Consider the following 19,364-nt stretch of genomic DNA (forward strand, 5'->3'; position numbering starts at 1 on the left):
TAGACAAAGTGGAGTGTGGTCCTTATGGCTTTCCCAATCCCATTGTCACCCCTCATAAGCTACATTTTTATACAATTGTCTTCAAGATTCATGGGTTCTGGGTTGTAGTTTGATAGTTTCAGGTATCCACCACCAGCTACCCCAATTCTTTAGAACCTAAAAAGTGTTGTCTAAAGTGTGCGTAAGAGTGCCCACCAGAGTGACCTCTCGGCTCCTTTTGGAATCTCTCTGCTACTGAAGCTTATTTCATTTCCTTTCACATCCCCCTTTTGGTCAAGAAGATGTTCTCCGTCCCACGATGCCGGGTCTACATTCCTCCCTGGGAGTCATATTCCACGTTGCCAGGGAGATTCACTCCCCTGGGTGTCTGATCCCACGTAGGGGGGAGGGCAGTGATTTCACCTTTCAAGTTGGCTTAGCAAGAGAGAGAGGGCCACATCTGAGCAACAAAGAGGCATTCGGGGAGGAGGCTCTTAGGCACAATTATAGGGAGGCCTAGCCTCTCCTTTGCAGCAACCGTCTTCCCAAGGGTAAAACCTATGGTAGAGGGCTCAACCCATCAAACCACCAGTCCCCTATATCTGTGGTCATGTTAGCAACCATCGAGGTGGGGTAGGCCAATACCCCTGCATTCTCCACAGGCTCCTCAAGGGGGCACTACATCTTTTTTTTCCTTGTTTTTCTTTTTTTTTTTTTTTAACTTTCGCTTCTTTTTTAAATCAACTGTATGAAAAAAAAGTTAAAAAGAAAACAAACATACAATAAAAGAACATTTCAAAGAGACCATAACAAGGGAGTAAGAAAAAGACAACTAACCTAAGATAACTGCTTAACTTCCAACATGTTCCTACTTTACCCCAAGAAAGTTACCTAATATAGCAACATTTCTGTGAACTTGTTCCTACTATATCCATCAGAAATTAACAGACCATAGTCATTCCTGGGCATCCCCAGAACGTTAAATAGCTTATCTGTTCTTCTTGGATTACTGTTCCCCCTTCCTTAATTGCTCTCTATTGCTAGTTCCCCTACATTCTACATTATAAACCATTTGTTTTACATTTTTCAAAGTTCACATTAGTGGTAGCATATAATATTTCTCTTTTTGTGCCTGGCTTATTTCGCTCAGCATTATGTCTTCAAGGTTCATCCATGTTGTCATATGTTTCACGAGGTCGTTCCTTCTTACTGCCGTGTAGTATTCCATTGTGTGTATATACCACATTTTATTTATCCACTCATCTGTTGAAGGACATTTGGGTTGTTTCCATCTCTTGGCAATTGTGAATAATGCTGCTATGAACATGGGCGTGCAGATATCTGTTCGTGTCACTGCTTTCCGACCTTCCGGGTATATACTGAGAAGTGCAATCACTGGATCGAATGGTAACTCTATATCTAGTTTTCTAAGGAACTGCCAGAATGACTTCCAGAGTGGCTGAACCATTATACAGTCCCACCAACAGTGAATAAGAGTTCCAATTTCTCCACATCCCCTCCAGCATTTGTAGTTTCCTGTTTGTTTAATGGCAGCCATTCTAACCGGTGTTAGATGGTATCTCATTGTGGTCTTAATTTGCATCTCTCTAATAGCTAGTGAAGCTGAACATTTTTTCATGTGTTTCTTGGCCATTTGTATTTCCTCTTCAGAGAACTGTCTTTTCATATCCTTTGCCCATTTGGGTGCCCGCTTTTAAGTGCTCCCACTTCTTGGAGCCCAGCCCTTCTTTAGCACCCCAGTTCCCAAAGTTAGTTAATTAATTTGTTGATTAATTCTGCAGTTGAGGCTGGGTTGAGCCTCCCTTCTTGCCCTCAGCAGATTGCTGTTTTTTGGTGTTTTTTTTCCCCCCTTTCAGGGAGCCGGCAGCAAGACAGTCTGTGAGGTCTGGGTGGGGAGGGGCACCAGACCCCTGGTCCGGGGAACTTACAATGTTCGCTGCGATCTCAGCTTTTCCTCCAAGTCCAAACTTGCGTCCAATGTGCAACTGGTTATTGGAGACCCCGAAAACACTGTTTCATATAGTTCTTGGGTAATTGCCAGCTGCTCTAGGGGAGAGACGAGATTCTGCTCCTCACCACTCCGCCATCTTGCCCCACCTTCTCCCAATTCTCTATCTTGAGGCGTGAAGCAGCTTGGACAGTTTTTATTGTTTTTGCCGAGTGTTTTGCAGTCAGACTGCTTGTAGTTGTCTGAGAGTTTTCTTGTCAGGCTATCTTTAGACCCATTTCTTCTCTGATGAATTGTAGAGCCCCCAGAACCCTGAGCATCTGAAGACCGGGTCACCAGAAGAGGAGGTACAAGATCTGTTTTTGAATTCACTTCTGAGAGAGCTGATCATTCTCCATCTGAACACTGGAACCAGAGACACTGGTGGAAACTTCGTGGCGAATGCGAATGCCTGATGCAGACTGGGTCACCTTGAGTCTCTATTTCAATTCTGGGAATCTCTTTTAATTGTTCTTTTGACAATCCAGATGGATCCACAGTTCCTTTCGAATATGCTTCCATAACTCGTCTTTGGCTTGGATATCGGGGCTTCTCCTGTTTCTCTTTTCCGGTGTTCTCTACTGGAGTTTTCTGATTTACTACCACTGGTTGTGTTACAGCATGAACGTGACCTCCTCCTTGGCTTTAGATCTGAGTCCTCACCACTGTTACGGGCTTTCCTTCTCCTCCTTGGCTGTACAGAGTCATTGTCACTTCCACAGGAAGGATTTCGCCGAGGCGTAGGGAAACTTTGGTTAGTTAGTCCTATCACTGGGAGATGATGCAGGGGATTTGCTTTTTTGCAAATCAGGGCTGTTTTCATTCTTTGCTTTCTTAAAGCTTTTTACTGGTGAAGGAGCAATATTTTTAGTTGTTCTTTCATTTTCTCCATTTTCCAGGTTTGCAGTTACCCGATTTATGCTGTCTGATGCAGCTAGCCGGGTTTGTGCTATTCTCTTGGGATGAGGCTTGCTTCAATGTCTTGCCACATTCTCATCTGACCTGGGAAGTTGAACAGAAAAGTCTCAGCTCATTTGCAAAGCTGTCCTGCCGCTGTACCAGTGCTTATAACTCATGGACCCAAACTTGCTGAGTTTTCTTGGCAATGAACAAGATTCATTTTCTGGCAGTCTAAAAAATGTATGATGTTCTACACTACATTTCCAGAGATGTTTGCAAGCAGTTTTACTATAAGCTTCAAAAAGAATGAGGTTTCGTTGCAATCTTTTCCCAGTACTCTGAGTTCAGTTTGGGTCTCCTTGAAGTGAACCTTTGTAATCTGAGGCCAGAAATACTTCCCCACTTGCTTTTTATTTTTGTAGACAATACCACCAACTGGAGTTAATCCTCAACAATACTCTGACTTGTTTCCTCCATAGAGGGAATGGAGGTCAACACCATATATCTCCAGGGATATGGCAGCACTCAAGTAACTCAGCTCAGCTTCAGAAGGAGCCTGGCCCATTAGAGTTTTATGAATCCATTCTCTGGCTTCTTCAAGTTCTTCCTTCTGATCAGGAACAAACCGGTTTCCTGAAACATATCCTGTAGTGTGCTTGTGGGGGTCATAATCTCCAAGTTCAGACGGGATGGTGTAGGCTCCCAGCTGAGCAGCAGTGTTGACAAGACAGGGCAGCTGGCCCTGAAGGACATCGTGCTTCACCTGCAAGAACAACTGATATCTGTTTATCCCTTCTTGAAGTTCACATGGATCTTCTGCATAGAATTTAATACCAAAATACAAAGTACACAGAGGTCCAGTGTTGATCAGTTCTTTGTGTTCGGCAAGGGTTTTTGCAGGATCCAGCCAGTACCAACCTAGGTACTGCCACAAACCTTCAATCTTTCAGAAATGCACTATCTGTGAAGTGCAATAAGGTGAAGCACAATAAAATGAAGTATACCTATGTTCACTGGAGAGCTTCAGTGCTACAGGTCCCTATGAGGATGCCTCCAGCACTCCCTTCCAGTCCCCTTCAAGATTCCTGAGAGGCCTTCAGTCACTGTTTTTCCCAGGTTTTCTCCAGGCATTCTTCATATGTTGTCATCAGTCCTCCAGCGGCTATGATGTTGATGGTGCTCTTTGTTAATCAAAGGGATACCCCAGAAGACCTTTCTGCTTTGTGATCTTTGCCCTCTATTCCTCCACCAGATGCCTGAAGATGCTTCAGATAGTACAAGTTTCACCTTGTAGTAATCCAGCTTGAAGCCTTTGTTTCTTTGTGAGCAGGACTTACATTATCACTCATACATCATTTATCAGTCATCATAGGTGTTTACCTTCTGATGGCTTCTAACACAGTAATGCAGCCCAAAATAATCTCTCTCCACGAGGTTTATATGACGGCATATGTGGTCAAGGACAATGGAACCTTTAGTTGACTTAGGAAATGTGGTTTGTGCCACAGCAGCGGACAGCCGGGAAAGATGGAAGTTAGCATTCCGCCACTACTGACTGAAACATTGAAGTATCCAGTATCATTTTTCAATATTCTGAAACTGAGCAGTTTTGTAAGGGACGCACTCATATTCAATTACTCTAGTTACATCACTCCAAATTAACTCTGATTCTGTTGTCAGTGTGTACACATACATTAGAAAAGCTATTGCTTCATTATAAGATTTTCTCTTGATAGGACCTTTTTTTCCTCCATAACATTTTATTTTTAACAATACTTCCATTATTTTCAACTGATAATTCAACATGGATAAAGGACACAAACAGAAAATTTCAGATTATTTCCCAGTGGTTTGATATGAACACATACAAAGAGGACCTCAGAGTAACCAAGCTTGTCTGCATATATTTATTCTCTACAAAATGTGATGTATATAAATGCAACAGACATACTCACTTTTTCTGTTAAAAGTGGAGCACTGTGAGCAAGTATATTTCTCTCTTCCTGCTGAAAAGTACAGAAAAAATAATAACTACTAAAAAAAGACTTGGTTTCCAAAAGAGGAACTACATATCAAAATCAAAACAAACGCATCTTAAACAGGGTCAGAGCTTTGCAATTTCTACAGGTAAGAGAACCTGCTGCCTCTGAGAACATCTAGAAACATTCTGAAAGAAAAGCAAATACATTAAAATATGCCACAAAGATTGTGACTTTAATGGTATTTGATGCAAATTTGAATTCTATGTTAATAAAGCTTTACTCTAATAAATACTTGAAGGAATGAATATCACTAAAAACCAGTGATTCAATGTTTTTTTAATTGTATGATTTTGCCCCGAGCCAGTATACCTATCCCTTATCTGTGAATTCCTTTCTCAAAGGGAACAAAGTCCAAGATTTTAGATTTTGGACTTAAACCTGATAATACATTGAAATAAATATTTGCTTCATTACTTAAAAAAACATTAAATGAAATTTAAATATCTGCTTCTGATTTAAAATGCTAATTTCTAAATGGAACTAAGAGAAATATTTTAATTAAATTTAATACATTTTAATATAGTCATTGCTGCCTAAGTAAAATATACATTATATTGCTATATTACCAAAACCTTTGTACTCAAAAGAATGAGCATGTACTTGTACCTACATTTAAAACAAATGAAAACATTTCTACTTACCCATGAATAATATATTGCCTGTGTTTTACTATTGCTCACCAATTCTCTATTATTTGCTGGATTAAAGCTAAGGTAGTTCTGAAATACAAAGTATGGAAATGTAATACATTATAATTAATTTTCTGTATCTGTCAGTTAAGTTGAATGTTAAAATTAAATAACATGTTTAATTAAAATAAATAACTGAGAGGGAATATAAAACAGAAGGGATATGGCATTTGGTAAGCAATAGGAATATAATTTAAACACTGATTGTCAAAAGTAAAGGGCCTGAATGTCTTCCCTTTCTAGTCTTTGTTATAACTCATCACCTATAAACTGGAACAAGCAAAAGTAAAGCAGAATTTACCAATAACCTTAATTCTCTTTCCTTCTGGACTAAGACGACTGTGACCACATTTCTAAATTTTACCAGGCCATAAGGGATCTGGGAGTAAATGCGAAACATTGAGAGGGGATTCTGGTTCCTGCCAAGCCGGTGAACTAGCCTGGGCTGCTGGCTGCCCTCCCAAAAATCAGCCCTGCAGAAACTACAGAAGCACGGGAAACAGGAAACTCAGAAACTAAACAACAACAAAAAGTGAGCAATCCCTGAGGAGATTCATCGGTGTGCGGAAGGGAAGCGGCGGAGAGGAAGGGCTGTGGGAGGCAGCACTGAGAGACACGTGGGATGAAAGCGTCCTGACCTGCATTCCTGCTGTTGCTACTCCGTCTCCACATCTATTCCCTGCTTCCCAGCAGTAATGGAAACCACCAGTGTCAGGATAACACAGAAACCTGGAGGAGGCAGGGAAGTGACAAAAGCAGGTGCAGGGACCAGACCTCATAAAAATGGAAAACCGGCCTCCAATCAGCTCCATCTTTGCATCTTTGATCAGATTAAGATGATCTGCCCCCAGGCAAATGCCTGTCAGAAGCAAAAGTAAGGCTTCTTTGGAGGAAGTTATCCTCCTGAGCCTCAAATTATCTCCATGTGTTTTAAACACAATATTGGGCATTCAATGAAAAATAACAAGGCATATGAAGGAGACACATCTGAATGACTGAAAGCAAGGGGTGAAAACAATAGACAGAAAGGGATCCACAGAGATCCAGATACTGGACTTATCAGACACAGGCTTGAAAATAACTGACAAATATGTGCAAGAAAACAGAGGACAAGATGGAGAATTTCAGCAGATAATTCTATTTTTAAAAAATCAATTGGAAATTCTAAGTCTGAAAGATAATTTAAAAAACTCAGCAGATTGGTTAACAGAAAACTAGATATAGCCAAAGAAATAACTAGCCAGTAGAGAAGGAAGGTAAATTAGTAGAAAATATCCAGAGTAAAGCACAGACAGACTAAAGGATATAGAAAAGAGCAAAAAAGATCTATGAGTCAAGATGAAAAGGTCTAACTTATATGTAACTGGAATCCCAGAAGGAGAGGAAAGAGAAAATAGCTGAGAATTTTCCAAAACTGAGGAAAGACATGACATCACAGATTCAAGAAACTCTAGAGGAAAAATTTTCTTTAAATCAACAACATAAACATATACACACAGACCCATCAATGAAAAACTGATGGAAACCAAAAGAAAATATTACAAGCAGCCAAAAAATGAAAAAAAAAAAAAAAAAAAAACCATAAGATTTTCAAGAGGGAACAATAAGACTAATAGTTGTCTTCCCTACAGACACGATGAAAGGCAGAAGACAAAGAAATTATACCTTCAAAGTGCTGAAAGAAAATAACTACCAACCCAGAATTCTACACCTAAGGAAAATATTCTTCAAAAATAAAGACAATTAGCCAAAAGAAGTGCAAGCATATGTCCATACAAAGACTTGTATATGAATGTTCATAGCAGCTTTATTTGTAATAGCCCAAAACAGGGAACAACCCAAATGTCCATCAACAGGTGAATAAACAAATTGTGACATCCATTCAATCTACTACTACTCAGCAATAAAAAAAATAGATAAATAAACTACTGATACATGCAATTAAGATGGATGAATCTCAAAATAATTAAGCTGAGTGAAAGAACCCGGGTCCCTTCTGAAAAAAAAAAAAGTCCATTTATATAAAATTCTAGAAAATGCAAACTAATCTATAATGCCTCATGAATAACCAGGGGGATAGATGTTGAGATGGATGGAGGAAGCAGATTATGCCTTGGAGGCTATAATGAGAAGTTTTGATTTTGTTTTAAGCATAACAGGGAGCCACTGAAAGGTTATAAATGAGGGAATAACAATCCAAAATACATATTTTTTAAATATCCCTCTGTCTGCCGTGGGAGGACTGCTGAGGGATGGGGCAAGAGTGAAAGCAGAGAGGCCAACTGGGAAGATGTCAATGCATGCAGGCCGAGATGAGACGGGGAAGATGGCGGCAGAGGAAATGGGAGGGAGAGGAAGGACTCAGCATATATCCTAGAAGTAAATCGTGCTTCAAGTCTGAGAATGGATTAGAACACCAGAGAAGAAAGTATAACAAGAATAGGAAAAAGAGGAAGACAACTGAGGAGGAGGAGGAAAAAGAAGAAAAGGAAGAACAGTTCCCGGAACCAAATCCTGGTAAACACCAATATTTAGAAGGTGGGCATATGAAAGAGGAGGAACCCAAAAAGGAATGTGAGACGGTGAGAACTGTGTCTTGTAAGCCCACTGGGGAGTGTGCACCTGCTGTTGGGAAGTACACTAAAAGAGGATTTAGCAATGCTCATTTGGTTTGGGAACACTAGTGACAGGAGAAGCACTTTCAGTCGAGTCATGTTGGGGTGGAGGCAAGGGGGAGGGTGGAAGAGAGGCAAAAAGGACCAAAATGTCCATCAACAGTAGGATGGATAAATAAGCCAGGTTATACTCAAACAACTGAAAACTACAAGGCAGAGAAAATAAATGAATCACAGCTCAAGAATCAAAATAGATGAAATCTCAGAAACAATGCAAAACACATGAAGCATCAGTATGATGCCAGATATTCAAAGGTCAAAAACAGGCAAAACTAAACCAGACTGTATTGAGGGATATACCCATCAGGGGAGAAAAGCGTGCAACAAAGCAAAAGCACAAAATTTGGGAAAGTGGCTAACTTTAGGGAGGAAAAGACGGGTGAGATTGGGGAGGGACACAAAGAGGACTTCCAAGATTTGGTAATGTTCTATTTCATGGTCTGGTTTGATCAATTTAGTTTCCTTCTTTAAAATGTACACTTGCAACTTCCGGGAAGACACAGAATAGGAGAGGCAGACCGAGCTTCTCCTCCATGGAAGAAACTAGAGGAAGGAAAGAAGGTGCCCAGAACAGTGGCTCCAGCATGCAACCGGTTAGGGAGGGACCTCTACAACACAGTGGGGACTTGGATGAAAAAGTGGAGAAGCTGCATCTGAAAGGATGAGGTGAATTTATTTTACCACTACCGCCACCAGGGGCTGGTGGCTGGAGCCGGCGACCAAGCAGGGGAGGGATCGGCTATCCACGCCCCGTGCACCCATTTCAGCAGCTGGCTGGGGAGATAACCCTTCACCATATGGCTGGAGGGAACTCGGGATGCAGCGGATTGTAGTGACAGCATTTACTCTTCCTCCACAGAAGCCTGCAGTGTGCAGGGGAAGAGGTGTAGGAGGCAAGGGCGCTGCACAAAGTGTCAGGAGCCCCTCGCCAACCCCAGAGGCTTGCGGATGAACAGCGGACAGCGACTGCGGCACATTTGAGCTGGAGGGTGATAAGTACAGCATCACAGTTCAAGACAGGTCCACTCGGAGGCCTGGGAACCACCAGATTCACTGTGCCCTCGAGTGAATCCCCTGCTGAACTGCACAGAGTCTACCCCCCAACCACAGGGCTGGCAGTCCCCAGTGCACACGGAGAACAGGCGTGCTGATTGGATTTCCATCTAGTCTGGACCCTGCACGATGCACAGGCAAGTTGGGGGAAAGCTAGCTTGAGGATAAGAGGTAGCTCAAGAGTGCCATTTGCTGGGAAGATGGGAAGTGTACTCCAGCAAGCTGTAGTGCTGCCAAATTATAGATACATGCTCAAATAATCCTGCATATCCCAAAATAACCTTATCAAGATAAATAAATGCCCTGAAGCCAACATATAATCAGAAAGCACAAGAAAACCCAAGTAGGTATGAACAAGCTAAACAACCAAGTTAAAAAGCCAGGGAAGACAAAAGAATTTGGAGCAATTAATCAGAGAAGTATATACAAATCTCCAAAACAACTTTGATGGGTAGGCTAAAGATATAAAAGACATCAAGAAGAGTTTAGAAGAGCAAAAAGAAGACTATGAAAGAGTAAATTTTAAAAATAGGCAGATCTTGTTGGTCTGAACAGGTTAGTGTGGAACCCTGATATATCCCAAAGTAATTTGGGCAGAGAATAAAAATGTATTGGCAAAGCCCCCACGAGGGACAGAGAAAAAATGTGGAAAGATTAAACAAGCATTGGGGGCTACCAATTTAGAAGGCCGAACCCTCTGTCTTGGGGCTTGCCCTTATGAAGCTTGTTACTGCAAAGGAGAGACTAAGCCTGCTTATAATTGTGCCTAAGAGTCTCCCCCAGAGAACTAATTTTGTTACCCAGATGTGGCCTCTCTATCTCTAAGCCCACACAACAGGTAAACTCACTGATCTCCCCACTATGTGGGACATGACTTCAAGGGGTGTAAATCTCCCTAGCAACATGGGACAAGACTCCTGGGGATGAGCCTGGACCCAGCATCATGGGATTGAGAAAGTCTTCTTGACCAAAAAGCGGAAGAGAAATGAAATAAAAAAACATTTCAGCGGCTGAGACATTTCAAATGGAGTTGAGAGAATGTTCTGGAGGTTATTCTTATGCATTATATAGGTATTCCTTTTTAGTTTTTAGTGTATTAGAATAGCTAAAAGGAAATACCTGAAACTGTTGAACTGTAACCCAATAGCCTTGATTCTTGAAGATGACTGTATAACTATGTAGCTTACATGGTGTGACTGTGTAATTGTGAAAACCTTTTGGCTCATACTTCTTCTATCCAGAGTATGGACAGATGAGTAGAAAAATGGGAACAAAAATTAAATGAATAATAGGATAGATGCAGGGAATGGATGTTTTGAGTATTCTTCTTTAATTGTATTTTTATTCTTTTTTTCCTTTTTTGGAGTAACGAAATGTTCAAAAATTAATTTTGGTGATGAATACACAATTATATGATGGTACTGTGAACAACTGCACACTATGGATGATTGTAGAGTATGTGTATATATCTCAATAAAACGGAATTTTAAAAAAAGGAAAAAAGCAGATCTTATGGAAACAAAAGATACTGTAGATCAAATTAAAAATGTACTAGAAACACAGAAGAGCAGATTTGAAGAAGCAGAAGAAGGAATAAGTGAATTAGAGGACATTGTGAACACAAAAGAACAAATGGTGAAAAAAATGGAAAAATTTGAAATGTATCTCAGGGAAATGAAAGACAACATGAAGTGCAAAAATATAAGAATCATTGATGTCCTAAAAGGAGAAGAGAAGAGAAAGAGCTAGGATGAGTATTTGACGAAATACTGGGGAAAACTGCCCAACCCTATGTGCTGGTTTGGATATATTATGTTCCCCTGAAAATCCATATACTTTAATGCAATCTTGTGAGGGCAAACTTATTACACTTTTGATTGAGTGTTTCCATGGAGATGTGACTCACCCAACTGTGCATGAGACCTTTGATTAAATTATTTTAACAGAGGTGAGACCCTGCCTATTCAGGGTGGGTCTTGATTAGTTCACTGGAATACTTAAGAGAGCTTAAAAGCTGACACAGACATTGATACTTGGAGATACTTGAAGATACAAAAAGAAGTATGTTTGGAGATGCTAAGCTAAGAGATGAAGTTCAGAGTTTGCCCTGGAGAAGCTAAGAAAGGACCCCAGATGCTTAAAGAGAAATGCCCCGGGAGAAAGAAGCAAGGACGCACAGGAGCTGAGAGAGATGAGTGAAGACAGAAGCCCAGAGACATTTTGGAGAAAGCCATTTAAAACACAACTTGGGAGCAAAGGACCAGCAGATGCCAGTCACATGTCTTCCCAGTTGACAGGGATGTTCTGAACGCCAACAACTATTCTTCAGTGAAGGTATTTTCTTGTTGATGCCTTAGTTGGGACACTTTTATGACCTTAGAACTGTAAATTTGTAACCCAATAAATCCCCTTTATAAAAGCCAATCCGTTTCTGGTATTTTGCATAATGGCAGCATTAGCAAACCAGAACACCTTATAAACACCATAAATAGGCAAATCATAGATGCCCAACAAACTCCAAAGAGAATAAACCCAAATAAACCTACTCCAAGACATAGTCTGATCAGATTGTCAAATGCTGAAGAGAAGGAGAAAGTCCTGAAAGCAGAAGGAGAGAAGCAATTCACCACATACAAGGGAAACCACATAAGATGAAGTACTGAGTATTCAGTGGGCACCATGGAGGCGAGAAGGCAGTGGTATGACATACTTAAGATTCCGAAGGAGAAAAATTGCCAGCCTAAAATTCTTTATTCAGCAAAGCTCTCCTTCAAAATTGAGGAGAATTAAAAATTTTTACAGACAAACAAATGCTGAGAGAATTTGTCAGCAAGAGACCTGCCCTTCAAGAAATACTAAATGGAGCTCTATTGGTTGAGAAAAAAAGAAAGGAGAGAGAGGTCTGGAGAAGGGCACAGAACTGAAGAGTATTAGTAAGGCTAATGTAAAGGAAAAGAGCGAGAGGGAAAAAACAGATCTGACAACTAAAAACCAAAGGATAAAACAGTTGGTCCAAGAACCGCCTTCACAGTAATAACTTTGAATGTGACTGGATAAAACTTCCCAATTAAAAGATACACAGTGGCAGAATGACCCATGGATATGCTGTTTACAAGAGACTCATCTTAGAACCAGTGATACCAAGGACTGAAAGTGAAAGGATGGAAGAAAATATGCCACACAAGCTACAACCAAAAGAAAACAGGTGTAGTTATATTAATGTCAGACAAAATAGACTTTAAATGCAAAGATGTCATAAGAGACAAAGAAGGAGACTATATATTAATAAAAGGGACAATTCATCAAGAAGAAATAACAATCACAAATGTTTATGCACCCAATCAAGGAGCTCCAAAGTACATGAGACAAACATTGGCTAAAGTGAAGAGAGCAATAAACATTTCTGTAATAGTGGGAAACTTCAATACACCACTCTCTTCTATAGATAGAACAACTGGATAGGAGACCAATAAAGAAACTGAGAACCTAAACAATATGATAAATGAATTAGATTTTATTAAGACACATATAGATTGTTACACAACAAATTACCAGGATACCATTCTTCTCTAGCACCCATGGAACATTCTCCAGGAGAGATCATAAGCTGGGGCACAAAACAAGTCTTAATAAATTTAAAAAGATTGAAATTATTCAAAGCCCATTCTCTGACCATAATAGAATGCAACTAGAAGTCGATAACCACCAAAGAACCAGATCTTTCACAAATATATGGAAGTTAAACAATACACTCCTAAATAACCAGTGGATCAAAGAAGAAATTGCAAGACAAATCGGTAAATATCTAGAGACAAATGAAAATGAGAACACAACATATCAAAACCTATGGGATGCAACAAAGATGGTGCTGAGAGGGAAATTTATAGCTCTAAATGAATATGTTAAAAAGGAAGAAAGCACTAAAACTAAAGACTTAACTGAACAACTGAAGAAGCTAGAGAATGATGAGCAAACTAACCCTAAAGCAAGTAGAAGAAAAGCAATAACAAAGATTAAAGCAGAAATACATGATCAGGAGAACAAAACAACAATACAGAGAGAATAAATAAAACCAAAAGTTGGTTCTTTGAGAAAATCAACCAGATTGACAAACCTTTAGCTAGACTGACAAATTCAAAAACAGAGAAGACCCAAAATCAGAAATGAGAGTGGGGTCATTACTATAGATCCCGAACTAATTAAAAAAAAAATGAGAGGATACTAAGAACAATTATACTCCAACAATTTGGACAACTTAGAGGAAATGAACAATTTCCTGGAAACACATGAATAACCTAGATTGACTCAAGAAGAAATAGAAGACCTTAACAAACCAATCACAAGTAAAAAGACCCAATCAGTCATCAAAAATCCTCCTACAAATAAAAGCCCAGAGCCAGATGACTTCACAGAACAATTTTACCAAACTTTCCAAAAAGAGTTGTCACCATTCCTGCTCAAACCCTTTTCAAAAATTTGAAGAAAAAGGAGCACTACCTTTTATGAAGCTAGTATCACTCTAATACCAAAACCAGAAAAAGATACTACAAGAAAGGAAAACTACAGGTCAATCTCCATAATGAATACCAATGCAAAAATTCTCAACAAAATACTTGCAAATCGAATCTGAAGGCCCATTAAAAGAATTATACACCATGACCAAGGAGGTCCATTCTTGGCATGCAAGGGTGGTTCAACATAAGAAAATCAATCAATGTAATATAACACATTAACAAATCAAAAGGGAAAAATCAAATGATCATCTCAATAGATGCTGAAAATGCATTCGACAAAATTCAGCTTCCTTTTTTGCTAAAATCACTTCAATAGGTATGAAATGAAGGAAACTTCCTCAACATGATAAAGGGCATATATAAAAAACCCATGACCAGCATAGTACTCAATGGTTAGAAACTGAAAGCCTTCCCCCTAAGATTGAGAACAAGACAAGGATGCCCATTATCAGCACTATTATTCAACATAGTGCTAGAAGTTCTAGTCAGAGCAATCTGGCAAAACGAAGAAATAAAAGGCGTCCATATTGGAAAGGAAGAAGTAAAGCTGTCATTATTTGCAGATGATATGATGTGGAAAAACTAAAACTCTTATTCATTGCTGGTGGGAATGCGTAATGGCACAGCTGCTGTGGAAGACAGTTTGGCAGTTCCTCAGAAAACTAGATATTGAATTACCCTACAATCTGGCAATTTCGTCAAATGATGAGTGAATAAACAAAATGTGGTATATACATATGATGGAATATTATGCAGCAGGTAGAAGGAATGAAGTCTTGAAACATATGGCAACATAGATGAACCTTTCAGACATAATGTTGAGTGAAATAAGCCAGACACAAAAGGAGAGCTATCGTATTTTACCACTAATGTGAACTCCCTGAACAATGTAAAATCAGTGTTTTATAATGTAGAATATAGGGAACCTAGAGATAGACAGAAGCTAGTGAAGGGGGAATGATAACCTAATATGTAGACATGTACTGAGGGTGAACTTAGAAGCATGGGAATGGACAGGGGTGATGACTGTTCCTTAATGGGTTTATTAGTATCAGTGACTCACTGAAGGTGAACATGATGGAAAGTGGTTATTTAAAAGCATGTATCCCACAGATTAGCACAGATCAGTGCTTACCTGATATTCTTCTATGATATGACAGTGGTACAAAGAGTTAACAACAGAGTAATATATGGGAAAAACTACCTATTGCATACTAGGAAATATATTTAATAGGAATACTTTACTAGTACCACACAAATACTAGGGATGAATAATTAGGGGTTGATAAGAACTTTGGGATGTGTTGGGTTATGATAATTGTTGAAAATTGAGAGTGATGACTGTACAAGTAAGTGAAGATAATGTGAGACACTGATTGTTTGCCTTGGACAGAATATATGCTGTGAAATTAGGAGCCCCCTAGTTAATAAGTCAAGCCCTTGATCTCGAGGCTTGCTCTTGTAAAACTTAGGGCTGTAAAGGGGAGGCTAAGCCCACCTATAATTATGCCTAGGAGTCACCTCCAGAGAACCTCTTGTGTTGCTCAGATGTAGGCTTTCTGTCTCTAAGGCCAACTCTGCAAAAAAAATGCACCACCCTCCCCCGTACGTGGTACATGACTCCCAGGGGAGTGAGTCTACCTGGCAATGTGGGACACAGATTCCAGGAATGAAACTGGCTGCAACATTGAGGGATTGAGAATGTCTTCTCGACCAAGAGGGGGAAAAGAAAGACAACAAAATAAGGTTTCAGTGGCTAAGAGATTTCAAATAGAGTCAGGAGGCTTTCCTGGAGGTTACTCTTATGCAAGCTTCAGCTAGATATGCAAAATGGCACAGTAGGACAAGCCCAAATCAACAGTAGTCCTGAAAACCCTAAAGAATACCCTGGTCTCTATTTGAGATTCTATAAAAGTTTCATTCACTAAGTTTATTCTTCAGAAACCTAAATCCTTCAGAGTGCTCCTATGCCAGCTAAATCCCCAAACCCAGAGGCAATAGCCTCTTCAAGAACGTCAACCAGATGTGTCCCCCTTTCCCGTAATGTCGACACCCCTTTTCAACATGAATAAGTAAGGGTGGTCAATGCCTAGATATCCCTGAAGATCAAGAAAGTGATTAAACAAGAGGAAGGAGCAGCAACAGACAAGACAGGATTTAACAAAGGATTATGAATACTGAATCTTAATAGAAATGTTTTTTTAAATTGTTTTTTAGATCTAGGGTATTGGAATAGCTAGAAGGAAATAACTGAAATGGTGGGAATGTAACTCATTCTTTGAAATTTGCTCTATAGCTACTCATTAAATTACACTTTGAAAGTTATCACCTTTCTGTATGTATGTTATATTTCACAGTAAGGAAATAACTGAAACTGTGGTACTGTAACCCATAACATTCTTTGAAATTTCCTATATAACTACTTGTTAAATCGTACTTTGAAAGTTATCACCCTTCTGAATACATGTTGTATTTCACAATAAAAAAGGTAAACATGCATTATTTCACAATAAAAATATGGAGAAATATTTCTTACAAAAAAAAGTAAATGAGAGATGAGGAGCAGAAAAAGCAAGTGTAGACAGCTCTTCTGAGAAGTTTTACTATAAAGAAGAACAGACTTTGGTTGGATTATACAGTGTGTGAGTATAATTCAATAAAACTGTATTTAAAAAAATACAAAGGGAAAAAGAGGAACCAGGAACAGCAGCTGGAAGGAGACATGCGGTTAAAGGGAGCCCTTTAAACAGAGGCGACACTAAAGCCACGTGATCCAGTGGCGGGAGGGAGACAGCTGCAGGGAGGGCTCTGAGGATGGGACTGAAGATGGGACCCAGCGCATGGGCCCTTTGTAGCAGGTGGAGAGAAAGAGAAGGTGGTGAGGTTGAAAGTAGCTGTAGTCTTGGGAGAGTGGGACGGGGTGGGTGTTTGTATGTGATGGCTTCCATTTTCTCAATGGAACAAGAGAGAGGTCATCAGCCGAGAGTGAGAGGACGGTGTGTGGGAGGTGTGAAGGGAAGATGAGAAACTGTTGTCTAGAAATGAAAAAGACAGTTTACTGGAAGAGCCAGGCAGTGCTGAGAGCTCATTTGAGCCCACTTGAAATCTACGACTAAATATTAGAAAAATGAATCAGCTCAGCTGGGTGGTTTTCTCCTGCCACTTTCAGCCCGCTTGGGCACAGGCCGACAGTGGAGTTCCTCCGGAATGGTGCTCTTGCATCACTATCCAACAGAAATTTCCACAATGCTGGAAATGTTCTGTAATCTGTGGCTACAGAGTTCTTGAAATGTGGGTGATGCAACTGAGGAACTGAATCTGAAACTTCATTTAATTTTAATCAATTTAAATGTAAATAGCTGCAGGTGGCCAGGGGCCACTCTATTAGACAGTGCAGCTTTAAGGCGTAAGGAAATATTTTCAAGGGGTGGGGGAATGTTGCAGGGAGGAGGAGAGAAGATGGGCATAATGATATGTGCCTGGCTGAGATCTGGTCACTGGGAGCCACCTCTGTTTGGGCTCTAACTCCTGCAAGCTACAGATGCCAGGCACATTTGACGTATGCAAGGACAAATGTGAAATGCAGAACAGCAGAGTGGTAGCATGGAAATCAAGAGACTTAGCGCAAGGTTTCTGGGTATCTGTGGCAAGTCACCTCATGTAAACTGAGAATGATAAATAACAGTTTCCCTATGTACCTCACAAGTTATTAGAAGGTTAGAAGCAGTTAAGCACATGCTTCTAGGATCAGAGAGGCTGCTAGCTGGGTGACCTTAGACAATTTATTCAATAACTCACAGTTCAGATATTACTATGTAGTGATCTCTCCTTCCTAACGTTTCCATGTGTGTTAGATAATGTACATAAAGAATTTAGCAGAACCTGTCACAGAGTAAGTGCAGAAAAATATTAGCTATTATTATCAAAAATAAAACGAGATTGTGGATGCAAAAGCATTTTCAAAAAGGTCTCCTGCACCATAACAAAACTCCACTGAAACAAGAAGTGGATTCCAACTTGGCTTTAGGTTGGTCTCTACAGGCTTGAAGTGAACTTACCTGGAAACCATACTCTTTGTTAAGGTCCAGGGTGCACGCGGGCGTCTCCACAGCTAAAGTCCACTTCCAGATGCAAACTTGCTGCCAAGGAATAGCAGAGAGAAGGAAATGAGAGGCTTTCTGAAGGCCGTGGAAGTAACTTTCTCTTCTTGTGATACTACTGTAACTTTGCTTAACTCTGCAAAAGTTAAGTAAGGCAAGTACCATGAGTAGGCCACAGGGGCCATAATGATGGATTCCAGAGGGCCCCTTACCTGGACTTCAGCATCTGAGATGGTGGCCAGATACTTGGCATCACGGGTGATGGCTATTGCCCTGATGCCACTATCTTTGGGGCAGCTATCAAATATTGTGTGCACAGGAATCCTGCAAAACAGAAGGAGGTGGGAACATTTGCTGAGTTTTACCTTGTTTTCCAGAGGGGCCCAGGGCAAGTGGGAGCTCAGCTCAAAACTTCCAGAAACATTACAACTCAGGTCAGCATAAATTTGCTGTTTGCTCTCTTCCTGAGCTCCCATCTGTCATTCATTTATTTTTGAGTGCTGGTTCTGTACCAGGGTGCAAATATGAAAAATACTGGTATACTCAGGAACACTGGCGCCCTTCTTCGTAAGCAGTAGTGCAGATGAGTATGGCCTTTTAGGACAGCCATTTAGCTGCATCTATCAAACATTAAATGCACATCCCCTATGATCCAGCAATCCCACTTCAACTTTATCCTAGAGAAATAATAGCAAAAATAAACAGAGATAAATGTAAATTCATGTTCATTGCAGCACTGCTTTAATAGCAAGAATCTGGAAATAGCACAAATGTCCTTTAATAGTGAAAGAGCTAAATATATATATATATATATATTATGCCACAGCCATATAATGAAAACCTATCCTGCCTTTAAAAAGAATCAGGTAGATCTGGCAAAGTGACCAAAACTTTGAGGGAGGGGAAAAAAAAAAAACCAAATTGCAGAACACTATACATAGCATCACCCTGTATGACATATTCTCTGCATGTATTTCTGCATGTATACACGTATGTGAGTGTATGTATTTACATGTAAAGAAAACTGCCTGGAGGAGGAGACTCCAAACTGAAAACAATACTTCGGAGATGGGGTTTGGGTGGGAGAGTCTTTCATTTTGGCTTCTGAACTGTGTCACTGTCAAGACTGTAAACTGTAAGAATCAGACAAAACTTTGACACATGCAGAATTTAAGTAGATGGTAATTAAGAGAGCCAAAGAAACGCAAGAAAGAACGGACGCACCGATCGGAGTAAGTTGTATCCTTGGTAGGGCTGAATAAGAGAAGAGTGGGCAGACATAAAACGAAATCAGGCCTGGGGTCAATGTGGCTACCCATTTTTTTTTTTTTTCATTATACAGTCCTTGTTACACCAACTATAAACAGGTCTCGGCGGTCACATCAGGGTCCCAACTGCCTGGAG

The 19,364-nt window shown here is 40.1% G+C and overlaps 1 protein-coding gene and 1 pseudogene across 3 annotated transcripts in view; both read right to left on the reverse strand.

The window, feature by feature from the left end:
- CFAP251 (cilia and flagella associated protein 251) overlaps positions 1 to 19,364 on the reverse strand; it is a 91,232-nt gene that overhangs the window by 56,650 nt on the left and 15,218 nt on the right. For all 3 annotated transcript variants that reach the window (XM_037816927.1, XM_037816928.1, XM_037816929.1), the window contains exons 6-9: positions 18,173 to 18,284; positions 17,919 to 17,999; positions 5,571 to 5,648; positions 4,843 to 4,893 (exon numbers count right to left, since the gene is read on the reverse strand). In XM_037816927.1, the coding sequence (XP_037672855.1) occupies positions 4,843 to 4,893; positions 5,571 to 5,648; positions 17,919 to 17,999; positions 18,173 to 18,284 (322 nt within the window). The remainder of the gene's footprint in view (positions 1 to 4,842; positions 4,894 to 5,570; positions 5,649 to 17,918; positions 18,000 to 18,172; positions 18,285 to 19,364) is intronic.
- LOC119519356 lies at positions 2,031 to 3,915 on the reverse strand (annotated as a pseudogene).

The sequence above is a fragment of the Choloepus didactylus genome, chromosome 23 (genome assembly GCF_015220235.1).
Source record: "Choloepus didactylus isolate mChoDid1 chromosome 23, mChoDid1.pri, whole genome shotgun sequence".
NCBI classification, from domain to species: Eukaryota; Metazoa; Chordata; class Mammalia; order Pilosa; family Megalonychidae; genus Choloepus; species Choloepus didactylus.